General features: G+C 43.6%; 1 protein-coding gene and 1 long non-coding RNA gene across 8 annotated transcripts in view; one reads left to right on the forward strand and one right to left on the reverse strand.

The window, feature by feature from the left end:
- CCDC60 (coiled-coil domain containing 60) overlaps positions 1-22,913 on the forward strand; it is a 204,086-nt gene that overhangs the window by 72,027 nt on the left and 109,146 nt on the right. For all 6 annotated transcript variants that reach the window (XM_063614687.1, XM_063614688.1, XM_055239773.2 and 3 more), the window contains exon 2: positions 19,926-20,005. In XM_063614687.1, coding sequence (XP_063470757.1) covers positions 19,926-20,005 — 80 coding nt within the window. The remainder of the gene's footprint in view (positions 1-19,925; positions 20,006-22,913) is intronic.
- Positions 1-22,913, reverse strand: part of LOC134732071 (uncharacterized) — a 259,878-nt gene that overhangs the window by 7,603 nt on the left and 229,362 nt on the right. The gene's annotated exons all lie outside the window — the stretch shown is intronic.

Here is a 22,913-nt window from a genome sequence, read left to right on the forward strand (position 1 = left end):
TTGTATCTTCTTGGTCCTCTGTGTTCCTTGACAGTTTCCCCCTGTGTCTTTGGCCTTCTAATCTTCATAATCTTAGTATCCTCTTCTCCCCTCCTCCAGAGCCCCCCTCTCTGCCTCTGTCTGCCTCTCTCTGTGTGTCTCCCTCTCACTCTTTCTCTCTCTCTGCCTGCTTTCCCCACCTCCCTCTCTGACAGTTAATTCAACACTCCCTACCTTAACTTCCAATTCCATCCTCTTCTCAGAGCTCCAATCCATGCATTAATGACAGCCTCTTAGCCACCACTCTTGTTCCCAGATTCAGCTCCAAAGACTCAAGAGTTTGGCATCAACCTGCTCCAGCCTCCTTATAGTCCCGCGATATTCAATACCCTGACACTCTCCAAGATAACATTGTTACGTAGGGGGAAATCAGGGCGCAAACAGTGCTACCATGTGTATTTGTGTGAAACGTAGATGCTAGTGTTGGAAAGAGTGTGTGTGTGTGTGTGTGTCAGTGTGTGGTTTCCAAATCTCTCTGGAAGGATACACAAGAACTTGATAACACTAGTCATTTCCAGGGAGGGAAATGAATGGTTTGAGGACAAGGTGGAAGTAATACATTTTAAAAAGTGACGTACCTTTTGATATGTTTTTTAAACCATTTGAAAATACTACTTGCTTTAAAAAAACTAAAGTAATAAAAAATGAAAAAAATGCAATGCTTCATCTTCAGTCCTTCACTGGGCCCTCACCCCTAAGCTGATTTTGCTGAAATGGCTTCTCAACAGCATTAGCAGCTTCAGGAGTGTTCTCTCCTGCGTGGTGACATCAGGAAAACCTTCATCACCACTCCCCAGTACACACACACACACACACCCCATACTCTGCATTCCAACCATTCCAGCTCCTTCTGGTTCCTTCTGTCTGAAACACCTATAGGGCAGAAAAAGTAAAACCCTTTACCTCACCCATCACAGTTCTTGGATGACATCCCCATAACAAAAGACATATTCATGAGAGAAAAGCATAACATTTTTTTTTGAGACGGAGTCTCGCTCTGTCACTCGGGCTGCAGTGCGGTGGTGCGATCTTGGCTCACTGCAGCCTCCGCCTCCCTGGTTCAAGCAATTCTTCTGCCTCAGCTTCCTGAGTAGCTGGGGCTACAGGTGCGCGCCACTACACTCAGCTAATTTTTGTATTTTTTTTAGTAGAGACAGGATTTTGCCATGTTGGCCAGGCTGGCCTCAAGTGATCTGCCCACCTCAGCCTCCCAAAGTGCTGGAATTACTGGCGTGAGCCACTGCATCCAGCCAAATTTATTTTTTTAACCAAAATTTTACATAACATGGGAACCTTCAGAAATGGAGGCCCAAAGACCTAGGGAAAACTGTGTGTTTTTTGTTTGTTTGTTTGTTTGTTTTTTGAGACGGAGTCTCGCTCTGTCACCCAGGCTGGAGTGCAGTGGCGCAATCTCGGCTCACTGCAAGCTCCACCTCCCGGGTTCACACCATTCTCCTGCCTCAACCTCTCCGAGTAACTGGGACTACAGGTGCCCGCCACCACGCCCGGCTAATTTTTTGTATTTTTTAGTAGAGACGGGGTTTCACCGTGGTCTCGATCTCCTGACCTCGTGATCCGCCCGCCTCAGCCTCCCAAAGTGCTGGGATTACAAGCGTGAGCCACCGCGCCCGGCCGAAAACTGTGTGTTTTTATGCTAAGTCTGATGAGAAGGGCAGATAGTGGTAGAGAAACATGATTGAACAAAAAGGGGTGTGATCTAAAGGTAGTAAACCTAAGGGGAGGTGCGCTTAGGAAGGCCTGTTTGTTCAGATTCTTTTCTGTGTCTCTATAAGACATTTGTTCCTCCAGGTATGGGACCAGAAACATGTCACATAGAACCATCAGGGTGGAAGGGAGAAGGCCAGACAGTAGCCTTTCTAGGTTTTATGGCTTGCTTTGGGAGAGCGAAATTCTTTTTTTTTTTTTTTTTTTTTTTTTTTTTGAGACAGAGTCTCACTCTGTAGCCCAGGCTGGAGTGCAGTGGTGTGATCGCGGCTCACTGCAAGCTCCACCTCCTGGGTTCACGCCATTCTCCTGCCTCAGCCTCCTGAGTAGCTGGGACTACAGGCACCCGCCACCACGCCTGGCTAATTTTTTGTGTATTTTTAGTAGAAACGGGGTTTCACCATGTTAGCCAGGATGGTCTCGATCTCCTGACCTCATGATCCGCCCAACTCAGCCTCCCAAAGTGCTGGGATTACAGGCGTGAGCCACCATGCCCGGCGGGAGAGCGAAGTTCTAGTTTCTATGAGCCACCTTGGGGGTGAGAAGCCTCGTTCATGTTCTGAACCCGGGAGGCGGAGGCTGCAGTGAGCTGAGATCACACCACTGGACTCCAGCCTGGGCGACAGAGCGAGACTCCATCTCAGAAAAAAGAAAATTGTTATGCTTTTCTCTCATTAATATGTCTTTTGTTATGGGGATGTCATCCAAGACCCTCGTGATGGGTGAGGTAAATGGTTTTACTTTTTCTGCTCTATAGGTGTTTCAGACAGAAGGAACCAGAAGAAGCTGGTTCTCACCTTGTGGGTGAGAAATTCCAGTTTCTATGACCTTCTCGGGAGAGAAAGAGGAGAGATGGAAAGAAAGTCAGAGAGACCTTGTTTCTGAGCCCCTCCCCATCTCTTTCTATCCAAAATACTTAGCATGCCAAGGCACCATGTTTTGGGGTATCATGTTCTGAGCCCTGACACACCCTCTCCCCCAAGTTTTGTGTTCAGCACAGTCTGAATCGCTGCCAACAACCCTTCCAGCCCCCACACTGTTTGGTGCCTGCACGTTCCTACATTGTAGTTAAGTGTCTCCTACTAGATCACCAGATCCCTGAGGAAAGGATGGTCCCTTGTTCAGCACCATAACCTCAGACATTTTCTAACTCTTAATAGATATTTAAGAAATAAGTGAGCTGCTCTTGCCCCTCACTGAGCCTCAAAAGGTAATCCAAGTAAATTTCCATTGAATGGCATCCAGGGGACAGCATCGTAGAATTCATATCCCAGCATCCCAGGTGTCACACTAAAGCTCAGCCCAAGAGTCAAGCCTCATCCAGCCCCGACCAGCTCTCCTGAATCTTGGCTCTTTTCTCTTTCACCAGTGGCTTAAGCTCAGCTCTGCTTCTGCTCTTCACATTAAAAAAAAAAAAAAGACGTTAAAAGTTATTAGCCAGTGGGAGGCTGTGTTTCTTTGGACCTTCAGGGGGTTCACTTGATTGTTGCAGAGATGTCAACTTTATCTTCTTCCAGGGAGAGAGAAAACGGATGGAAGACACATGGGGGCTTAACCACCAACACACATTCTTCTTATCAGGACATTGGCAATGTGAAAGGATACTTTCTTAGGTCACTCTTTGTTTCATTTATCCAGGATGAATTGCCAAATAAATTTTTTCATTTCCAAGAAAGGAAGCAAACTGTGGTGTAATATGCAATAAAGGGAGCCCTGCAGCCAACAGGATACGTTCGAACTTCTGGTTCTAGCCCCTACTCACTCGTTGGGTGACCGCTGGCAAGTTACTTAACTTCTCTGGGTCTCGGTTCTATTAATCAGAAAATAGAGATAATAATAATCACACTACCAACTTTTGGAGTGGCTGTGAATATTTAATGAGAAAAGACAGGTAAAGCCCCCCCATGCAGGAATGGCAATGGGGCATCATTGATGCTGCTGTTCCTTACTGGGTCTGTGGCAGACATGCTAATCAATCACAGATATTTCTTCTGATAAGACTGGACTGGAGGACACTCCAGACAGAATGACTACTCACGGGTAGATTGAAGCTGGCCCTCAGATTGGAGCCCATTTGCCATCTCAAGCCTCCCGCATTTCCAGACACGCCATTTGCAAGGTTCAAGATACAGAATAGAGTGGTTGTCACATCCCGGGGCTTCTGTTTCCTGAAGCTCCTCCAGGACTTTGAACAGCAGTCCCTAGCCCATCATACAGATTCCCATTAGCTCCCGGGGTCTGACAGCTGGACTGCTGGCCCCTCATACCTAGTCTTTCAGAAGAGCTTATGAGATTAATGCATTTGATTAATTTTTTTAACTGGGTGGATAACACATTGGCTGTTAGCATGCCAGCTCAGTCCCAGGGCTGCTGGGGGCTCATTGATGCTGGCAGCCAATTTCCATTTCAATCAAGTCAGAGAAGAGGGAGGCAGAGAAAGAGATTGAAAGAAACCAGGACATGATTGAAAGCTATGGCATCTAGCGCCACCTACTGTTGTATCGCTGCATCGCTACTTTTGCTGACCATCGGGTCACAGTCATACTTGGCCCTTAAGGCATTGTGGGGGGAAAATTTTCGTAATCTCACACAAGTTATATTTTTCATTCATAGCTCATAATTGATTCAATGTGTATAAACTACAGGTACTCCTGGTATAGTGAGAGCAATAGTGACATTTCCTTGGTTTGTTTTGGTTCACAAAGCGCTGTGTACCAAGCGGGCCTCTTAGCATCCTCACGGCCCTTGCATGAAGATTAGGCAGTGCCAGGTGGGAGCCCGGAGGTACAGAAGAGATGACTTTCCTGGGGTCACGCAGGTGTGGTGCATGGAGAGGGGATTCCGACTCCACATTCTTTTCTCCTGAATCTGTCCCTTGTCCACCTCTGCTCCCCCAGCCCACCTTGGGGCCTGGCTCATCAAGCCCCTCAAAGCGCAGTCCCCACTCCGTATGTGCCAGCGCATAACGGGGATTTTACTGAAGGGTTCACAGAAGAGAGGGGGAAGGTTACATTGCACCTCACACAGGAAAAAACAATAATACAGTCCTTTAGCAGCTTGTGGGTTCTTTTCTGGATGTCAGTTTCCCCCTCCCTCACCTCTTCTCCCAGGCCCCCTCCTAACCCTGCACTGTCTATCACTCTGGTTTGCTTTTTTTAAGATGGTATCTTGCTCTGTCACCCAGGCTGGAGTGAAGTGGTGCGATCTTGGCTAACTGCAACCCCTGCCTCCTGGGTTCAAGCGATTCTTCTCCCTCAGCCTCCCAAGTAGCTGGGATTACAGGCATGCACCACCACACCCAGCTACATTTTTTCTTTGTAGAAGAGACGAGATTTCACCGTGTTGGCCAAACTGGTCTCTAACTCCTGACCTCAAGAGATCTGCCCGCCTTGGCCTCCCAAAGTGCTGGAATTACAGGTGTGAGCCACCACACCTGGCCACTCTTGTCTTTATTAGCTGGAGTCATTCATCCTCACTGTGTGTCTCCCTCAACCCTCTTCATACTCACCTTCCTTCTCAGCGAACCCTTCTTTAAAAACAGGGAGGAGTTAAGCAACAAAATAGTGGAATAATGTCTTTCCTTTGAGTTCAAAGGATGGGAAGACTGAATTTTCAGGGAGGCTTAATGGCTGAGGACTCAAGTTTTTTGTCTTGTTTTGGTTTTTGTTTTTATTTCATTTTGTTTTGTTTTTAGAGACAGGGTTTTACTCTGTTGCACAGTCTGGAGTGCAATGGTGCAATCATAGCTCACCACAACCTCAAACTCTCAGGCTTAAGTGATCCTCCTGCCTCAGCCTCCTGAGTAGCAAGGGTTACAGGTGCATGCCACCATGTCCAGCTAATTGTTTTGTTTTTCTGTAGAGAGGGAGGTCTCACTATGTTGCCCAGGCTGGTCTCAAACTCCTGGCCTCAACGGATCCTCCCATCTTGCCCTCCCAAAGTGCTGGGATTACAGGCATGAGCCACCACACCTGGCCTGAAACCTAGTTTTAAATGCAGGAAGACCAGGGTTCTCATCCTGGTTCTGACCACTGACTAATTGTGTAACTTTGGACAACTTCATCTATTCTTCCATTTCTCCTTCTCTAAAAGGGACAGTTATTTTTTAATAACCATCTCATTGGTTTGTTGGAAGAAGTAAATGAGATTGATAATGCAAAATGCTTAGCACGGTGCTGATGTGTAGCAATTCTTCAATAATTTGTCAATTTCAGTGACTTAGACTCACCTTTTTTTCCACTCACTGATTAAAGGGAGATTCCATTCACTTAAACTAAAATGCAAATAGTGTATCTCTCCAGAGTTGTGCAGTGTCCAACCTGCACATCCTTATATGACAGCCTGCCAGGCTTAGAGAGAGCAAGGAATGCATCCCAGCAAAGAGTTAAAGGATAAACCACAGCTAACAAATTGAAAGTGAAGGGATAGCACAAAAGCATTCCAGGAAAAGAGAGCAGCAGGTGCAAAGACCTGTGATCAGAATGAGCAGGACACTTAAGGGAGGCTCCTTGGCTAGACCATAGAGATCAGGACAGGGGAGCAATGCAAGAGCACACTGAAGGCAGGAGCTAGATCACACAGAGCTGTGTAGTTCCCAGCAAGGATATTGGACTTTAGTCTAAAAACAATAAGGAAAATTTTAGGCAATGGAGTCATGGGATTGGGTGTGCATTTCGGAAGGGTCAGCTATGTGGACAATGGACAAGGAAAACAAGAATGGAGGAGAGAGGTCATCGGAGGCTGTGTCTGTTGCCCAGGTGGCTTGCAGCAGCGTGGGAATGACACTGGTGGGAAGACAATGGAGAGAAGAGATTGGAGAGCTCTCTAGGAAGCAAAGTCAATGACTTGGTAAATTAGCTCAGGGCTTAGTAAACTTTTTCTGGAAAGGGCCAGATAGTAAACATTCTAGGCTGGGCAGGCTGTGCAGCCTCTGAAATAACTACTAAACTCGCTGTTATAACAGGAAAGCATCCACAGACAATAATAAGCACACGGGTATGACTGTGCCCAATAAAACTATAATATACAAAAGCCAGCCGCAGGCTGTAGTTTGCTGATCCCTGGATTAGATAAGGGTAGGGGAGGGTATCAAGGATTGGAGGGTGCTGAGCTCTCCCACTTCCTATCTCTGTGACCTTGAATAATTGACTTAACCTCTCAGACACTGGGTTTCCTTTCCAGGAAAACAGGAACAACGATTCCTCATAGGGTTGGCGTGAGGATTAAATAAGGCAGTGTTGGCCAGGCGTGGTGGCTCACGCCTGTAATCCCAGCATTCTGGGAGGGCGAGGCGGGCAGATCACCTGAGGTCAGGAGTTTGAGACCAGTCTGACCAACATGGAGAAACCCCATCTCTACTAAAAATACAAATTAGCCTGGCGAGGTGTTGCATGCCTGTAATCCCAGCTACTCAGGAGGCTGAGGCAAGAGAATTGCTTGAACCCAGGAGGCAGAGGTTATGGTGAGCCGAGATCACGCCATTGCACTCCAGCCTGGGCAACAACAGCGAGACTCTGTCTCAAAATAATAATAACAACAATAATAATAATAATAATAATAATAAGGCAGTGTCTGCTGTGGGACAAACAGCGAGGTCTCATTCACAAACACACTCCAGTGAGGAATACCCAGCTACGTTCAAAATGGCCATCGAGGGTAGAAAATGAAGTTCTTTATTACTGAGGCCCCTACACAAAGAACAAATAGAAGTTACACAGAAAAATCGGAATCTTTAGGAAGGGGAAAAAAATCCCTGCTGATTACAACTTTCCTCACACAGCTCAACAGATTTTTTTTTACTTCAAAACAGCTCTCTAGGTGGGAAGAGGGCTCCAGCCTGAAGCAGGACTGAAGAACAGATAAATTGCATGGCATTAAATAGAATGCTTATTTTGCTGTTTATCTTTTTCTTTCAGGTGCCCTGAGTTTTTTCAAAAATTTCCCCACAAATCAAGGTTTGGGCCAGGATTTAGAATGGAGTCTTTATAAAGAGATTCCCGGCTGGTCGACGTAGCTCATGCCTGTAATCCCAGCACTTTGGGATGCCGAGATGGGAAGATCACCTGAGGTCAGGAGTTTGAGACCAGCCTGACCAACATGGTGGAACCCCATCTATACAAAAAATACAAAATTAGTCGGGCGTGGTGGCACATGCCTGTAATCCCAGCTACTTGGGAGGCTGAGGCAGGAGAATTGCTTAAACCTGGAGGCAGAGGTTGCAGTGAGCCAATGTTGTGCCATTGCACTCCAGCCTGGGCAACAAGAGTGAAACTCTGTCTAAAAAAAAAAAAAGGGGGGGAGATTCCCACCCCTCCCTTCATCAAAGTTTAACTCAGTAGTGTTCTCAATTGAGGGTGATTCTGCTTCCCAGAGGACACTTGGCAATGTCTGGAGACATTTTGATTGTTGTAACTTGCAGGAGAAATGCTACATTGTATGATGTACAAGAAAATCCCCATCAAGCTACCAATGACTTTCTTCACAGAATTGGAAAAAACTACTTTAAAGTTCATATGGAACCAAAAAAGAGCCTGCATCACCAAGTCAATCCTAAGCCAAAAGAACAAAGCTGGAGGCATCACGCTACCTGACTTCAAACTATACTACAAGGCTACAGTAACCAAAACAGCATGGTACTGGTACCACAACAGAGACATAGATCAATGGAACAAAACAGAGCCCTCAGAAATAATGCTGCATATCTACAACTATCTGATCTTTGACAAACCTGACAAAAACAAGCAATGGGGAAAGGATTCCCTATTTAATAAATGGTGCTGGGAAAACTGGCTAGCCATATGTAGAAAGCTGAAACTGGATCCCTTCCTTACACCTTATACAAAAATCAATTCAAGATGGATTAAAGACTTACATGTTAGACCTAAAACCATAAAAACTCTAGAAGAAAGCCTAGGCAATACCATTCAAGACATAGGCATGGGCAAGGACTTCATGTCTAAAACACCAAAAGCAATGGCAACAAAAGCCAAAATTGACAAATGGGATCTAATTAAACTAAAGAGCTTCTGCACAGCAAAAGAAACGACCATCAGAGTGAACAGGCAACCTATAGAATGGGAGAAAATTTTTGCAACCTACTCATCTGACAAAGGGCTAATATCCAGAATCTACAAAGAACTCAAACAAATTTACAAGAAAAAAACAAACAATCCCATCAAAAAGTGGGCAAAGGACATGAACAGACACTTCTCAAAAGAAGACATTTATGCAGCCAAAAAACACACGAAAAAATGCTCATCATCACTGGCCATCAGAGAAATGCAAATAAAAACCACAATGAGATACCATCTCACACCAGTTAGAATGGCCATCATTAAAAAGTCAGGAAACAACAGGTGCTGGAGAGGATGTGGAGAAATAGGAACACTTTTACACTGTTGGTGGGACTGTAAACTAGTTCAACCATTGTGGAAGTCAGTGTGGCGATTCCTCAGGGATCTAGAACTGGAAATACCATTTGACCCAGCCATCCCATTACTGGGTATATACCCAAAGGACTATAAATCATGCTGCTATAAAGACACATGCACACGTATGTTTATTGCAGCACTATTCACAATAGCAAAGACTTGGAACCAACCCAAATGTCCAACAACGATAGACTGGATTAAGAAAATGTGGCACATATACACCATGGAATACTATGCAGCCATAAAAATGATGAGTTCATGTCCTTTGTAGGGACATGGATGAAACTGGAAAACACCATTCTCAGTAAACTATCGCAAGGACAAAAAACCAAACACCACATGTTCTCACTCATAGGTGGGAATTGAACAATGAGAACTCATGGACACAGGAAGGGGAACATCACATTCCAGGAACTGTTGTGGGTTGGGGGAAGGGGGGAGGGACAGCATTAGGAGATATACCTAATGCTAAATGACGAGTTAATGGGTGCAGCAAACCAACATGGCACATGGATACATATGTAACAAACCTGCACATTGTGCACATGTACCCTAAAACCTAAAGTATAATAATAAAAAAAAATAAAATAAAATAAATTTACATGAACTAGAAATAAAAAAAAAAAGAAAGAAAAGAAAATCCCCTACAACAAATAGCGATTTGGTCCCAAACTTCAGTCACCCTGAGGAAGAGAGATCTTGTTAACCAGCCTGGGATGTTGCCTGGAGGAGGAAACAGTTTATCTTTACTTTTTGGAATACATCAGCAAGATTTTTCTTTCTACCCCTCTTTTCCTTTTGCTCTTACTTTGTCTCTTTTATTGGCTTTTGGCTGACAGGCATACAATCCTCCTTCCTAGAGCACCCACTTTCCTTTTATGGAGTTACTTCTGCTCTATTAGATACAATCAGGCTCTGTCCTCCTAGTTATTTAACTAACACCTGGGCCTGAGCAGGTGCATAGTGGCCCCAGAGAGCCCAGTAAAGGAAGTGGTTAAGGTGTGACCTTAATTAAGTCCTCGAGAAGAGGGACTGACTTATCTAGCCAGGGCCTCAACACTTAGCCAAAACAAACAAATCAACCACAAAACTATGTGTCAGGTGGTCACTTGTATGCTTTGCTGGGCCACAATTTCTCCAGCCTCAGGGGCATGGGTCCTACCTTTGTTTCCCAACTTCATCCAAGCTCCCACCCTGAATGTCAGCAAGAAGCCCAGACCTTTCCTTTATTCCCAAAGCATGGCTTCCATAAGGCAGTCCTGCTTCACTAACATTTATGGAAGACCCAAGCAAATTAATTGCAGCAAAGGAAAACCTGAAACTGGGGTTTCAGTCACTTCATATTTTTTCCCCAACTTGTAAAAGATTGTAGAAGATTTCAAACCTACGGAAAGTTTGCAAAAATAGTACAATAGGCAGTCAAATACCCTTATCTTAAATTCACAATGTTATCTTTTTGCCATGTTTTTAACATGTTGCCATATTTTTCATATGTATGTATGTGTGCATACGTGTGTATATATGTATATATGTACTACAAACATAATATGTGTGTATACTTACAATTTTTTAAGCTGAGCCCTTTGAAAGTCAGTTGCAGACACTTCACACCTAAACACTTCAGCATGTATTACCGAAGGACATTCTCCTTCATAGTCACAATACAGTTAACACAGAAATCTCACATTAACTCAATGCTATTATCTTTTTCTTTCTTTTTTCTTTCCTTTTTTTTTTCTTTTTTTGAGATGGGGTCTCACTCTGTTCCCCAGGCTGGAGTGCAGTGGCGCAATCTCGGTTCACTGCAGCCTCTGCCTCCTGGGTTCAAGTGATTCTCCTGCCTCAGCCTCCTGAGTAGCTGGGACTACAGGTGCACGCCACCACACCCAGCTAATTTTTGTATTTTTAGTAGAGATGGGATTTCACCATGTTGGTCAGGCTAGTCTCCAACTCCTGACCTCAGGTGATCCACCTACCTCAACCTCCCAAAGTGCTGGGATTACAGGCGTGAGCCCCAATGCTATTATCTAACATAAAGTTCATGTGCAGATGTCCCTAGTTATCCCAGTCATGCCCTTTATAGCCTTGTCTCCAGTCCAGCATTCAATCAAGGGACCATGAAATGCATTTAGTTGTTGTGTCCCCTTGGTGTCCTAAAGAAACAGATCTTCTGCCTTCTTCCTCTTTTATGACATTGTTAGAAGACAAAGAGGTGTATCCCTTGGATTTCTCTCCAAGAAAAAACTTGCCAGCAGGCGGCACGGGTAGCTGAGAGTCTCCAGCTGTTGACACTGCCAGCATCCACAGCAGCTTTCATGCAGCGGAAGTCAGAAGCTTCCCCAGAAATTCCCCATCAGTGGGCACCGGCCATTTCTGCCTTGTGCTTGGGCTCAATCAAGCGATCTTTGCTCTGGATCTCCCTGTTGCATTGGCTGGACTCTGTCAGATCTGCATCATGGTCTAGGGATCCCCTGCCAAATCCCACTTCCTCCCCCTTTTCTCTTTCATGGGCTTACCCGCAATGAGCACTTTGTACTCCTTTCTCCATGTCTGCTTCCCAGAGGCCCCAGTGGACACAGACATTGACATCTTTTAAGAGTCCAGGTCACCTATTTCGTAAAATGACCTTCACTTTTTATTTTTCTGATTGCTGCTTTCTCATGATTAGATTCAGATTGGACCTCTGGGGCAGGACATGTATGTAGGTGAAGTAACCATGTAGGCGATGCTGTGCCCTTCCCAGTGCATCACTTCAGGTTCACCTGATAAGAGTTTGCCCTGTCATTGGTGATGCTAAACATAGCCGTGATGGTTAAAGTGGTGTCCGCCAGACCTCACCGTTATATGGGAACCTCGTTTCCTTTGTAACGAATCATTAACCTGTGGGGTTAAACCTTGAGACTGTGATGTATTCATCTTCTCATTCATTCAGCAATGACAGAAAGAATGCAGAGCCAGGCCCTGTACCAGGCACTGAGTATCAGAAGCTTCCTTCCCAGGGACCATTGTTCCTTCTCCTCTTCTTCCCAGAGGACTTCTGCTGCTTTGTCTCCCCTAAGTTCTCAGTAGAGGACTTGCTCGTCTCCCCAGATGACAGTCTCTTCTTCCACCACCTCTCCCTGACAATCCACAGACCCCCAACTTCTTTTTCTCCTGGGTCCGTAAGAAGATCGGGGGGAAAGGAGGTTGAATCAAAATATCCTATAAAAGATGCAACCTGTCTTCAACAAGGAGAGCTGTTAAAGAATTCTTTTTTTTTTTTTTTTTTTTTTTTTTTTTTTTGCGACGGAGTCTCGCTCTGTTGCCCCAGGCTGGAGCACAGTGGCACGATCTCGGCTTATTGCAACCTCCACCTCCCAGGTTCACGCCATTCTCCTGCCTCAGCCTCCCGAGTAGCTGGGACTACAGGTGCCCACCACCATGCCCAGCTAATTTTTTGTATTTTTAGTAGAGATGGGGTTTCACCATGTTAGCCAGGATGGTCTCTATCTCCTGACCTCATTATCCACCCGCCTCGGCCTCCCAAAGTGCTGGGATTACAGGCGTGAGCCACTGCGCCCGGCCTGTTAAAGAATTCTATAGTATATTTCCTATTTCAATTTGAAGGATCTGTGTGTGGATGAGGTCACTAATTCTGGGTATCTCTGTGTAGGCAGGTACACATCTTACATTCTTATGACAAAAAAAACACCTCACTCTACCCAAAAGGAACTGCCCATCATCACCATAAAACCACCAAAACAGAGTATTATTCAGCTCAGCTACAAAAAAAAAAGAATGAGCTCCAGTTATTTGCAACAACACGGATGGAACTGGAGATCATTATGTTAAGTGTGTTAAGTGAAACAAGGCAGACACAGAAAGACAAACATCACATGTTCTCACTTATTTGTGGGACCTAAAAATCAAAACAATTGAACTAATGGACATAGAGAGTAGAAGGATGGTTACCAGAGGCTGGGAAGGATAGTGGGGGATGGGGGGCAGAAGGTGGGAATGGTTAATGGGTACAAAAAAATAGAAAGAATGAATAAGGCCTGCTATTTGATAGCACAACAGGTTGACTATAGTCAATAATAACTTACTTTTTAAATAACTAAGAGTATAATTGGATTGTTTATAACTCAAAGGATAAATGCTTGAGGGGATAGATACCCCATTCTCCATGATACGCTTATTTCACATTGCATGCCTGTTTCAAAACATCTCATGTAGTCCATAAATATATGCACTTACTATGTACCCACAAAAATAAAAAATAAAATATTATAACCACCAAAAACTTAAACATCCATGTGCAAGCTAAGGTCTCTGGGTTCATGTGTGTACTCCTGCCATGATCCCGCCTACTCTGTTCTTTACAGCTTCTCCATAATGAGTCTGAAATTCGTTAATCAGCGTGCTTGCTTCTCAGTCTCCCTTCCCCCTCACCCCTCAACAGAGCATCCCAGCTGTTTCCCTGATGTCTGTATCAGCCCGGGCACATTTAACAGGAATTCATTTCCATTTTAATCTTATTCTAGGAAGTAGATCATATTTTAAGGAATAACAAAGATGAGTTCAGAACATTCTTTCATAAAACACAGAGAACAACACATATTTAGAAAATTGGCTTTCCGGCCGTGACCTTCAACAAATCATTCTGATTTTCTGCCATATTAAATTCTTTATGATGAAATCTAACAAAATTCAGTGGAAGAGTTTTGGAGGTAGTATCTGTAAGTCAATAGCTAGCAAATGCTACCCCTCAGGTAGTTCCCACTATGCAAAATAGGGCAAGGTGGGATGGGGATGCAGAATGGAGTAGTGAATAAGAACACAGGCTTCAATGTCACTTGAACACGAGTTCAAATCCAGGCTTTGCCACTTAATAGCAAGTCAGTTTCACCTTTTTAAGCCTCCACTTGCTGTCCTATAGAATGGGAATAATAATATGGCAAGGACTCAATGGACTCATCTATTTCATATAAGAACGCACTTGGGACAGTGCAGAGCACATAGGAGATTGGCATTAGTTCCATTTCACAGACAGGGATTGGCAGTAGTTCTGGTAGGATTGGCTTTAGTTCCATTTCACAGACGGGGAAACTGAGATTGGGGAGTAAAGGTACCTCACTCAAGGTCACTGAACTTCTGAGTGACAGGGCCAGGACTCAAACCTAGTTCTTTCTGACAACAAACGTCTTTCCATCCATTCTTGCCACACTTCACTTCTCAGCTGTCAGGTTAAACCACATCACTTCCGGATGTTACTATTTAAACAGCCCCAGCACATGAATATTAAATGTGAGTATACCTGCCAAGAAAACCATCCCTATCTAAGAGTCCACTGTGAGTCCGTGCGTGCTCCACCCCTCCCAGACCCCCACCTCTTCTTCCCTTAATTCCTCCAGCCCTGGAGATGGTAGAGGTTTCCTTTTGCTAATCTCTAGCTTGCCTCATCATTCCTTATGTGACTTTTGAGCTCTTCCAACACCTTTGTAACCGCTCCCCTGTATTAAATTCCCTTTGTTGAACTACCTGTCATGAGCTCTGATTTCCTGCCTAGACCCTGCCTGATCCAGTATGTTAAAATAAACTATTAGCTTATATCATTCCAGACTCTTAGATGACTCAATTTAAATTGGCATTAAACATTTCTACTTTGCCTGCCTTGAGAGAATTAGTCAAAATTGCTTTACAAACATGAAAAACGCTATTATTTTATTAAAATTAATCTATGTGAATTGTAGAAAAATTAGGAAAAAAGATAACCAAAACAAAAATTATTGTTTAATTGCCTATAATTCAAATGCCCTGAGATAACACCTCTATTAACAATTTATTGTATTTACTTCCAGCTTGTTATATTAGTACATATATGCCTTGTCATATGTCAATACTTTAAAACCTAATTTGTATCAGATGACATACATTTCTGGAAATTTCTATAGATTTTATAAGCATAAATCTTAGAGCTTCTCTATGATCTACTATCTTTACGTTTTGTAGCATGCATTTTCATCTGAAATTACATTCCATTACCACCTTTCCACATTAGTAAATAAACAGCCATAGCAGCACTAAGTGGTAGCACCAAGACTCAAATGCATCACATACCACTGCAATGCCTATGGTGGGACATTTAGGTATTTTTCACTATTATTCACACTGCTGTGATAAATATCCTCGGGGATAAATCTCTTCACCCTGGCGACATAATTTCCTTGGCTGGGGCAAGAGGATATGTATTTCTAAAGCTTGTAACACATATGTCTAAATTGCCCTCTAGAAAGGTTGTAGAGAGAGTGATTTTTGAATGTTTTATAAACTTTTTAATCTATTTAACTTATTTAACTTATTAACTTATTAACTTTTAATTTAACTTATTTTTTCATTTAATATCAAATGATGTTTGTAAATGTCCTGAGAACTAGTTATTTCTGCTGGCTTATTATAATTTTAATTAAACTATAATTATAAAGTTATAATCATAAACTTACCTTACCTTTATAATTATAAAATTACACTTTGACAAAAATGGTTTCCTGAGAATCCATTGAAATGCTGACATAGTTGTGAGGCTTGGGGGGGCGTGCATCTCATGCTTCTAAAGTAGGTGTCAAGTTGAGGACACAGTTCAGTACCAATCCCAGTCAATACAAATCCACTCTTACACAATGATGTGAATTCCTGGTGCACAGGCAACTATCACTAGGTGACATTTGAAAAAAAAAATGCTTGAATGTTGGAATGCTTGAATTATCATAGTTGTTTCATGAAGAAGGTGAAATTTAAGATGTTTAGGAGAGTGGTAAAGACATGACCGTGGCATAAAACAGGGTTTCAATCATGTGTTTTCAAATTATCTGGCAGGAAAATTTCTGATGTGCTTATTTTTCCTTCATTTATAAACATGCGTAGTTCACAGCATCTTTTTGGAAAGTTACCTTCGGCCTGCAGGAAATATATAATGAGGTTCTCCAAAATAAGTGGGATTAGAAAGACAGGCAACCTCATTTTCAAATATTTGATCTCAACATGGCCAATCTCATTACTTTCACTGTAAAATACACCAGAATGGGGGTCATCTGATCTTGATACCTCAAAAGCAGTGTTGGGAAAGGAAGAAGAACTAGTTAAAAGAAGTCTCAGTCTCAGCTGTTTTGCCACTCCCAAGAGAGGGATGTATTTCAGATAGAATTTTGTGGCTGCAGGTAACAGAAAACCTAATTTAAGCTGTTATAAATAATAAGGGAAATGTTCATGAAGAGTCAAGATTCCAGTGAAGCTTGATCAGTTCAACAATGCACCGTGGGACGAGTTTTTCTCCGACTCTTCTCTGCCTTTCCTCCATATCATCTTTGCCCAAGGCTGGCTACCCTCATGGGCACGAAATGGCTGTGAGCAACTCCCAGGGGTTATCTGCTTCCCCATTTCTAGTCAGTAAGGAAAGAGAACATCTCTGCCTGTGCTTCCCAGAAGCCCCTAGAGAATGCTTGCATCTCATTTGCCCAAACTGGACCACATGACCATCCGTAAACCAACCACTTTGACGGGATGGTTTGTGCTGTTTGGCTTCAGTCATTCAGGGCCTCCCCTGCTGCTGGTGCCATGAGCATCTCCCAAGATGCAAGTGCCGAGCGAAGGAAAGGCAAAGCGCCTAACCAGGGAACTAACTGGTATCAACAGGGAGGGTGAACAGATGTTGGATGTGTGAGACAAACGAATGTTCATTATGAAAAAGCTTGGGAAAGTACTCCTGGAGTTCCTTGCATGCCTCGTCAGAGGGTGGTCTCTCCACCTGCTTCACCCATCCCTCAAGATGAACACTGATGGGTCTGCCATCAATTTCCAGCCAAGGGGTTGAGGCCCCCTGGTATACTGAAATGAGCAAGATAAAGTACCTGTAATTTACTACTAAGAATAGCCAAAGAGACAAAGTTTTTAAATGATTTCATTGGCCAGGCACGGTGGCTCACGCTTGTAATCCCAACATTTTGGGAGGCCAAGGTGGGCAGATCACTAGGTCAGGAGATCGAGACCACGGTGAAACCCCGTCTCTACTAAAAATACAAAAAATTAGCTGGGTGTGGTGGTGGGCGCCTGTAGTCCCAGCTACTCGGAGAGGCTGAGTCAGGAGAATGGCGTGAACCCGGGAGGCGGAGCTTGCAGTGAGCCAAGATGCGCCACTGCACTCCAGCCTGGGTGACAGAGCGAGACTCCGTCTCAAAAAAAAAAAAAAAACGATTTCATTGTTTCCTATCCAATTGGCCTGATTCAAGGCCATCCATATGTTTTGTTTTGTTTTGCATCCTTTATACTTTGCTTTGTTTTTCTTTTCTTTCTTTTTTTTTTTTGTTTTTAGTTTGTTTGTTTGTTTGTTTTTTAGACAGGGTCTCACTCTGTCACCCAGGCTGGACTGCGGTGGCGCAATCTCAGGTCACAGCAGCCTTGACCTCTTGGGCTCAAGCGATCCTCCCACCTCAGCTTCCTGAGCAGCTGGGATTACAGGCATGCACCACCATACGCTTGGCTAATTTTTTTGTATTTTTTGTAGAGACAAGGTTTTGTCATGTTGCCCAGTCTGGTCTCGAATTCCTGAGCTCAAGCCATCCTCCTGCCTCAGCCTCCCAAAATCCTAGGATTACAGGCATGAGCCACCGTGCCTGGCCCCACTTTGTCAAGTGGGCAAGTAATAGCTGCAGTTACAAATACTCTGTGGAATTGCCATAGACTCTTCACCCTTCATCTGTGCTGCCTTACGTGGTAACGTGTATTGGCCAACCCAGGAGAAAAATGGAATCAAGCAGGCCAGAAGCAGTTCCTTCTTCCACTTCATCTCCCACTCTGACTCCCACCCAACTCTTCCACAAGCATCATTCAACTTTGAAACAACTACGCTTCTCAACTTTCACTTTACACTTCAAAGCCCCAGAGCAGTAGGCACCATAGCCCAATTTCACTGATGGTGACTGCAGAGAAAACACTTTGCCTCCTCCCACACATCGACATTGGGATTTCTGTTAGTGAGCAGCCAACCTGTTCTCACCCTGCCTTCAAAAAACACTCTCAGTACAGTACTACCAACCAGGCTTTGTCAAATTTCACTTTGCCGTTTACTTTTTAAATCTTTTCTCTTTCCTTATGTAACTAATTAATATTTATTGCAAAGTTATAGGAAATGCACATCAGCTAAGAAAAAGAAATGAAACCTGCCATAATCTCACCCCTAGAGAAAATCACTGCATTTTGGAGCTATGTCATTTCATATCTTTGATATGTGTATATCCACATAGATCATTTTTCAAAAACCAAAATAGAATCATGCTATAAATATTACTTTGTAACATGTCTTTTGACTCAAAAAAATCAAACATCTTTATATACCAATAAACATACTTACATTATGTTGCCATTATACTTAATTGCTGCATTGTATTCCATTGTGTAGATGCACCATAATTATTTAACCTGTCTTCTATTGTGAGATGTAAAGTTGTTTTCCAATAGTTTGCTATTACAAGCAGCATGCTGGTGAACAGTTTTGTTGATGAGTCTCTATGTCCATGAAAGGATATTTCCTTAGGATTCTTGACAGCAGAGTTGTTGGATCTAAGGACATGCTCATTTCTAAAGCATCTGGTATGCATTGAGAATTGCCCTTCTGAAATGCCAGCACAAAGTATTTACCAGCTTTATCTGAGAGCACCCATTTTCCCATAATTTCTAAGTATTTTTTTATTTAAAAAAAATCCTAAGGTGCAGGAAAATTTCAAGACAAGATAATCCAGGTAATATTCTGATTATTGTTTCTCCAAACTGCGGGTTGAGAAAAATGACTTTTACACTTGATCTTAGCCAAAAGGCCGAGAAGCGATGAGAAAAATGACTTTTATACTAAAATATAATTTGCCAAGTATGATGGCTTGAACCTGTAATCCTAGCCTTACTTGGGAGACTGAAGCAAGAGGATCACTTGGGCCGAGGAGCTCGAGGCTGCAGTGAGCTGCACTCCAGCCTCAGTGACAGTGTGATCCTGTCTCTAAAAAAATAAAAAAAAATAAAAATATAATATAGTTAATTTATCCCTCTTCTTTATATTGAGCATGTATCAACTTCTGAGTAATGCGAGGTTTCCCCTAGGTATAGACAAGGCAAATTAATAGGGAGAAAGAAAAACCCACGAACAATTATCTGGATAATTCATTCATAAACCTCCGCTATGGGGGCAGGAAGAGAGGCAGCGTACATTTGCATCTTTACATTCACAAGATTCAGCTCTCCAAATCAGCTGCTAAAACCACCAATAATAATTATCTTTAATGCCTCATTTTTTGCTCTAAAGTGTAATGCTAATAGTAGTAGCTTCCATTTATCTAATGCTTGCTATCAGTGAGGAATTTAGCAATATTTAATTCTCAAAACAGAGTAGGAGTTATTCCCGATTCTACTGAAGAAATTGAAGCCTAAATTCTTCAGAGAGGTTGAGTAATTTGTTCAAGGTCACACAGCTGGTCACCAGACAGAACCAGGGTCAGGGCTCAGGTCCACTTGTCTCCAAAGCCCTTACCATGTCCACTGTGTCGCACAGCAGCCCCCTCTTTGATGTCAAGGTAGACTCTGTGCTGCCCAGGACCCCTTAAACCTAGCCATACATCTCAGATAAACCCATGAGCCTCCTATCCCTATCTCCATTTGGAAGCATTGTATTAACACTCCTTTTATTTTCACCCCTTGTCGTCTCATCAGGTCCCAGACAAGCCAATGAAGAGCATCAAGTATATGGACAAGGAAATAATAAACCTCAAAAAGGACCTTATACGAAGCCGGTGAGTGAGCCCAGCAGGGAATGATCCATAGACAACCCAACAGGCATGAGCAGGCTATGGGGTGTTGCCTACAAGACCTTGCCCAGTCCCAGCATCCCCCAATTCTGAACACTGAGCAGAAGACTTACAGGAGGGTAACCCTGGGAGGAGCAGAGGGTAGGATCGCTTTCTCGGCTGGACTTTCCAGGAAGTACCCATGCCATGCCAGCCTCCAGCCGCCTGCCTAGAATTCCCTCTGCTTTTCTTCCTGGACCTGAATCCAACTCAAGAGAGTTCCCCCATGCTCCAGAAAACCTTCTCTTTTTTACTCCAGACACACATGACGATACCGTGGAGTCAGAGTCGTTCTCAAATTCTGGTCCTGTTACCTGCTAGCTGGGATGCTGGAGGAGTTATTTAAACTCTCTGGGACTCTTTTTCCCTATCTGTAAAATGAGAATAATAGGAGGTTGTTAGAAGAACCGAGGGAAATAAAGCAGATAAAGTGTCCCTCATATGGCCTTGAATACAGGGCTGCTCCTATCTTTCCTCTCCTCACTCCCCATTCCTTCCCTCCCTGATGGTTGAGGCCCAGGACCATGTTTCGGCCATCTCTGTCTGGTGAGATGGAATTTTTTTCCCTTACCTCTTAACTGTTTCCTGAGACCTGGAACATCCCAAGGTAGGATCCTAAAATGAGACTTTTGGTAAAGCAACTCAAGACAGAGTAAGAGATGAAGACTCTTTCAGCACAAAATACATAAGACGTGTGCTGAGAGGGGTAATCTAGGCAGTGGGGAAGTTCTATTGATCTTAGACATCTCCCACTCTGAGCCAGATGCAGTGAGAGGCAAAGTGAGACACCTTCTCCCTTCACCTCCATCTTCTGAAAGCCACCCTTCTCCACCGCTACCGGAATCTCCACCCTGCCCCCTCCAGAAGCACAACTTCATGTAACTGATGACTGAGCCCAAGAGGACTCCTGGGAGGTGGAGGAAGGGAAAGGAGTTAAAGGGCATAGGGGAGAGGTGAAGAGAGGGCCCCACTGACTGCAGGGGGTGGCTGTGTCAGCTATTGGAGGGTCTCTAGACACTGTCTAGTGAAATATAATTTGAGCCTTGTGTATAATTTTAAGCTTCTGAGTATCCACACTAGGAAAAGTAAATAGAAACAGGTGAAAGTAATTCTAATAATATTTTTAACTCAGTACCTCCAAAATATTATCATTCAACATGTAATCAGTATTAAAAATAGATTGATGAGATGCTTTTCATTATGTTTTTTTAATACATGATGAAAAGTAATGAAGGGATGAAAAATAATGAATGATGAAAGATCTGGGATGTATTTCATACTTAGAACACATGTCAATTTGGACCAGTAACATTTCAAGTGCCCAGTAATTGTCATGGACTAAATTGTGCCCCTGCCCCCTCGCCCCCGCCCCACACACACACAGACACGTTAATATGTTGAAATCCTAAGCCCCAGTGTAATTTTTTTGGAGATACAACCGTTAAAGAAACAAGTAAGGCTAAAAGAAGTCAAAGGGTGGAGCCTTAATCCAATGTGATTGGTGAAAGAGGAAGCGACATCAGGCATAAGCACACAGAGAAAAGGTCACATGAGGCCGCACGCGGTGGCTCAAGCCTGTAATCCCAGCACTTTGGGAGGCCAAGGCGGGCAGATCACGAGGTCAGGAGATCGAGACCATCCTGGCTAACATGGTGCAACCCTGTCTTTACTAAAAATATAAAAAAATTAGCCAGGCATGGTGGCGGGTGCCTGTAGTCCCAGCTACTCGAGAGGCTGAGGCAGGCGAATGGCATGAACCTGGGAGGCAGAGCTTGCTTTGAGCCGAGATCACGCCACTGCACTCCAGCCTGGGCAACAGAGCAAGACTCTGTCTCCAAAAAAAAAAAAAAAAAAAAGTCACATGCGGGAAATAGCAGGAATACAGCCGTCTGCAAGCCTAGGAGAGAGACCTCAGGAGAAACCGACCCTGCTGGCACCTTCAGCTTCCAGCCTCTAGAACTGTGAGAAAATAAATATCTGTTGTTTAAGCTGCTCGGGGTGTAGTATTCTGTTAGGGCGGCTCCAGCAGACTAATACATAAGAGTCAATACAGAAGAGTCAATGCTGAGATGTTCTTGCAGAGAATGATCCAGCTCAAAGAGGCCAGCGGGGCTCAGTCTCATATTCCTTTGCAGAGCTGAGCTCAAAGGCAGCTTTTAACTTGGATCTCCAAATTAAGGGCTTAGAGCCACAAGGATCCTCTGTTAGTTTCAAACAATACTGGCCTCTCTGTAACTGCCCAGTGGATTCACCTTACCTGAATTTGTAACTGCCCAGTGGGTTCACCTTGCCTGCTGCCTAGACAGAGCCAATTTATCAAGACAGGGGAATTGCAATAGAGAAAGAGTAATTCACACAGAGCCGACTGTGTGAGAGATTAAAGTTTTATTATTACTAAAATCAGTATCCCCGAGCATAAGGGAATCAGAGTTTTTAAGGATAATTTGGAGGGTGGAGGAAGGCCAGTGAGTCAGGAGTGCTGATTGGCTGGGTTAGAGATGAAGTTAGAAATGAAGACATAGGGAACTGAAGTTATTCTCTTATGCTGAGTCAGTTCTTGGGTGGGGACCACAAGACTAGATGAGCCAGTTTATCCATCTGCGTAGTGCCAGCTGATCCATCAAGTACAGGGTCTGAAAAATATCTCAAGCACTGATCCTAGGAGCAGTTTAGGGAGGGTCAGAATCTTGTAGTCTCCAGCTGAATGACTCCTAAACCATAATTTCTAATCTTCTGGCTAATTTTTTAGTCCTACAAAGGCAATCTAGTCCCCAGGCAAAAAGGAGGTTTGTTCTGAGAGAGGGCTGTTATCATCGTCATTTTTTGTTTTTCTATTTTTTTTTGTTTGTTTGTT

The sequence above is a fragment of the Symphalangus syndactylus genome, chromosome 13, assembly GCF_028878055.3.
Source record: "Symphalangus syndactylus isolate Jambi chromosome 13, NHGRI_mSymSyn1-v2.1_pri, whole genome shotgun sequence".
Taxonomy (NCBI): domain Eukaryota; kingdom Metazoa; phylum Chordata; class Mammalia; order Primates; family Hylobatidae; genus Symphalangus; species Symphalangus syndactylus.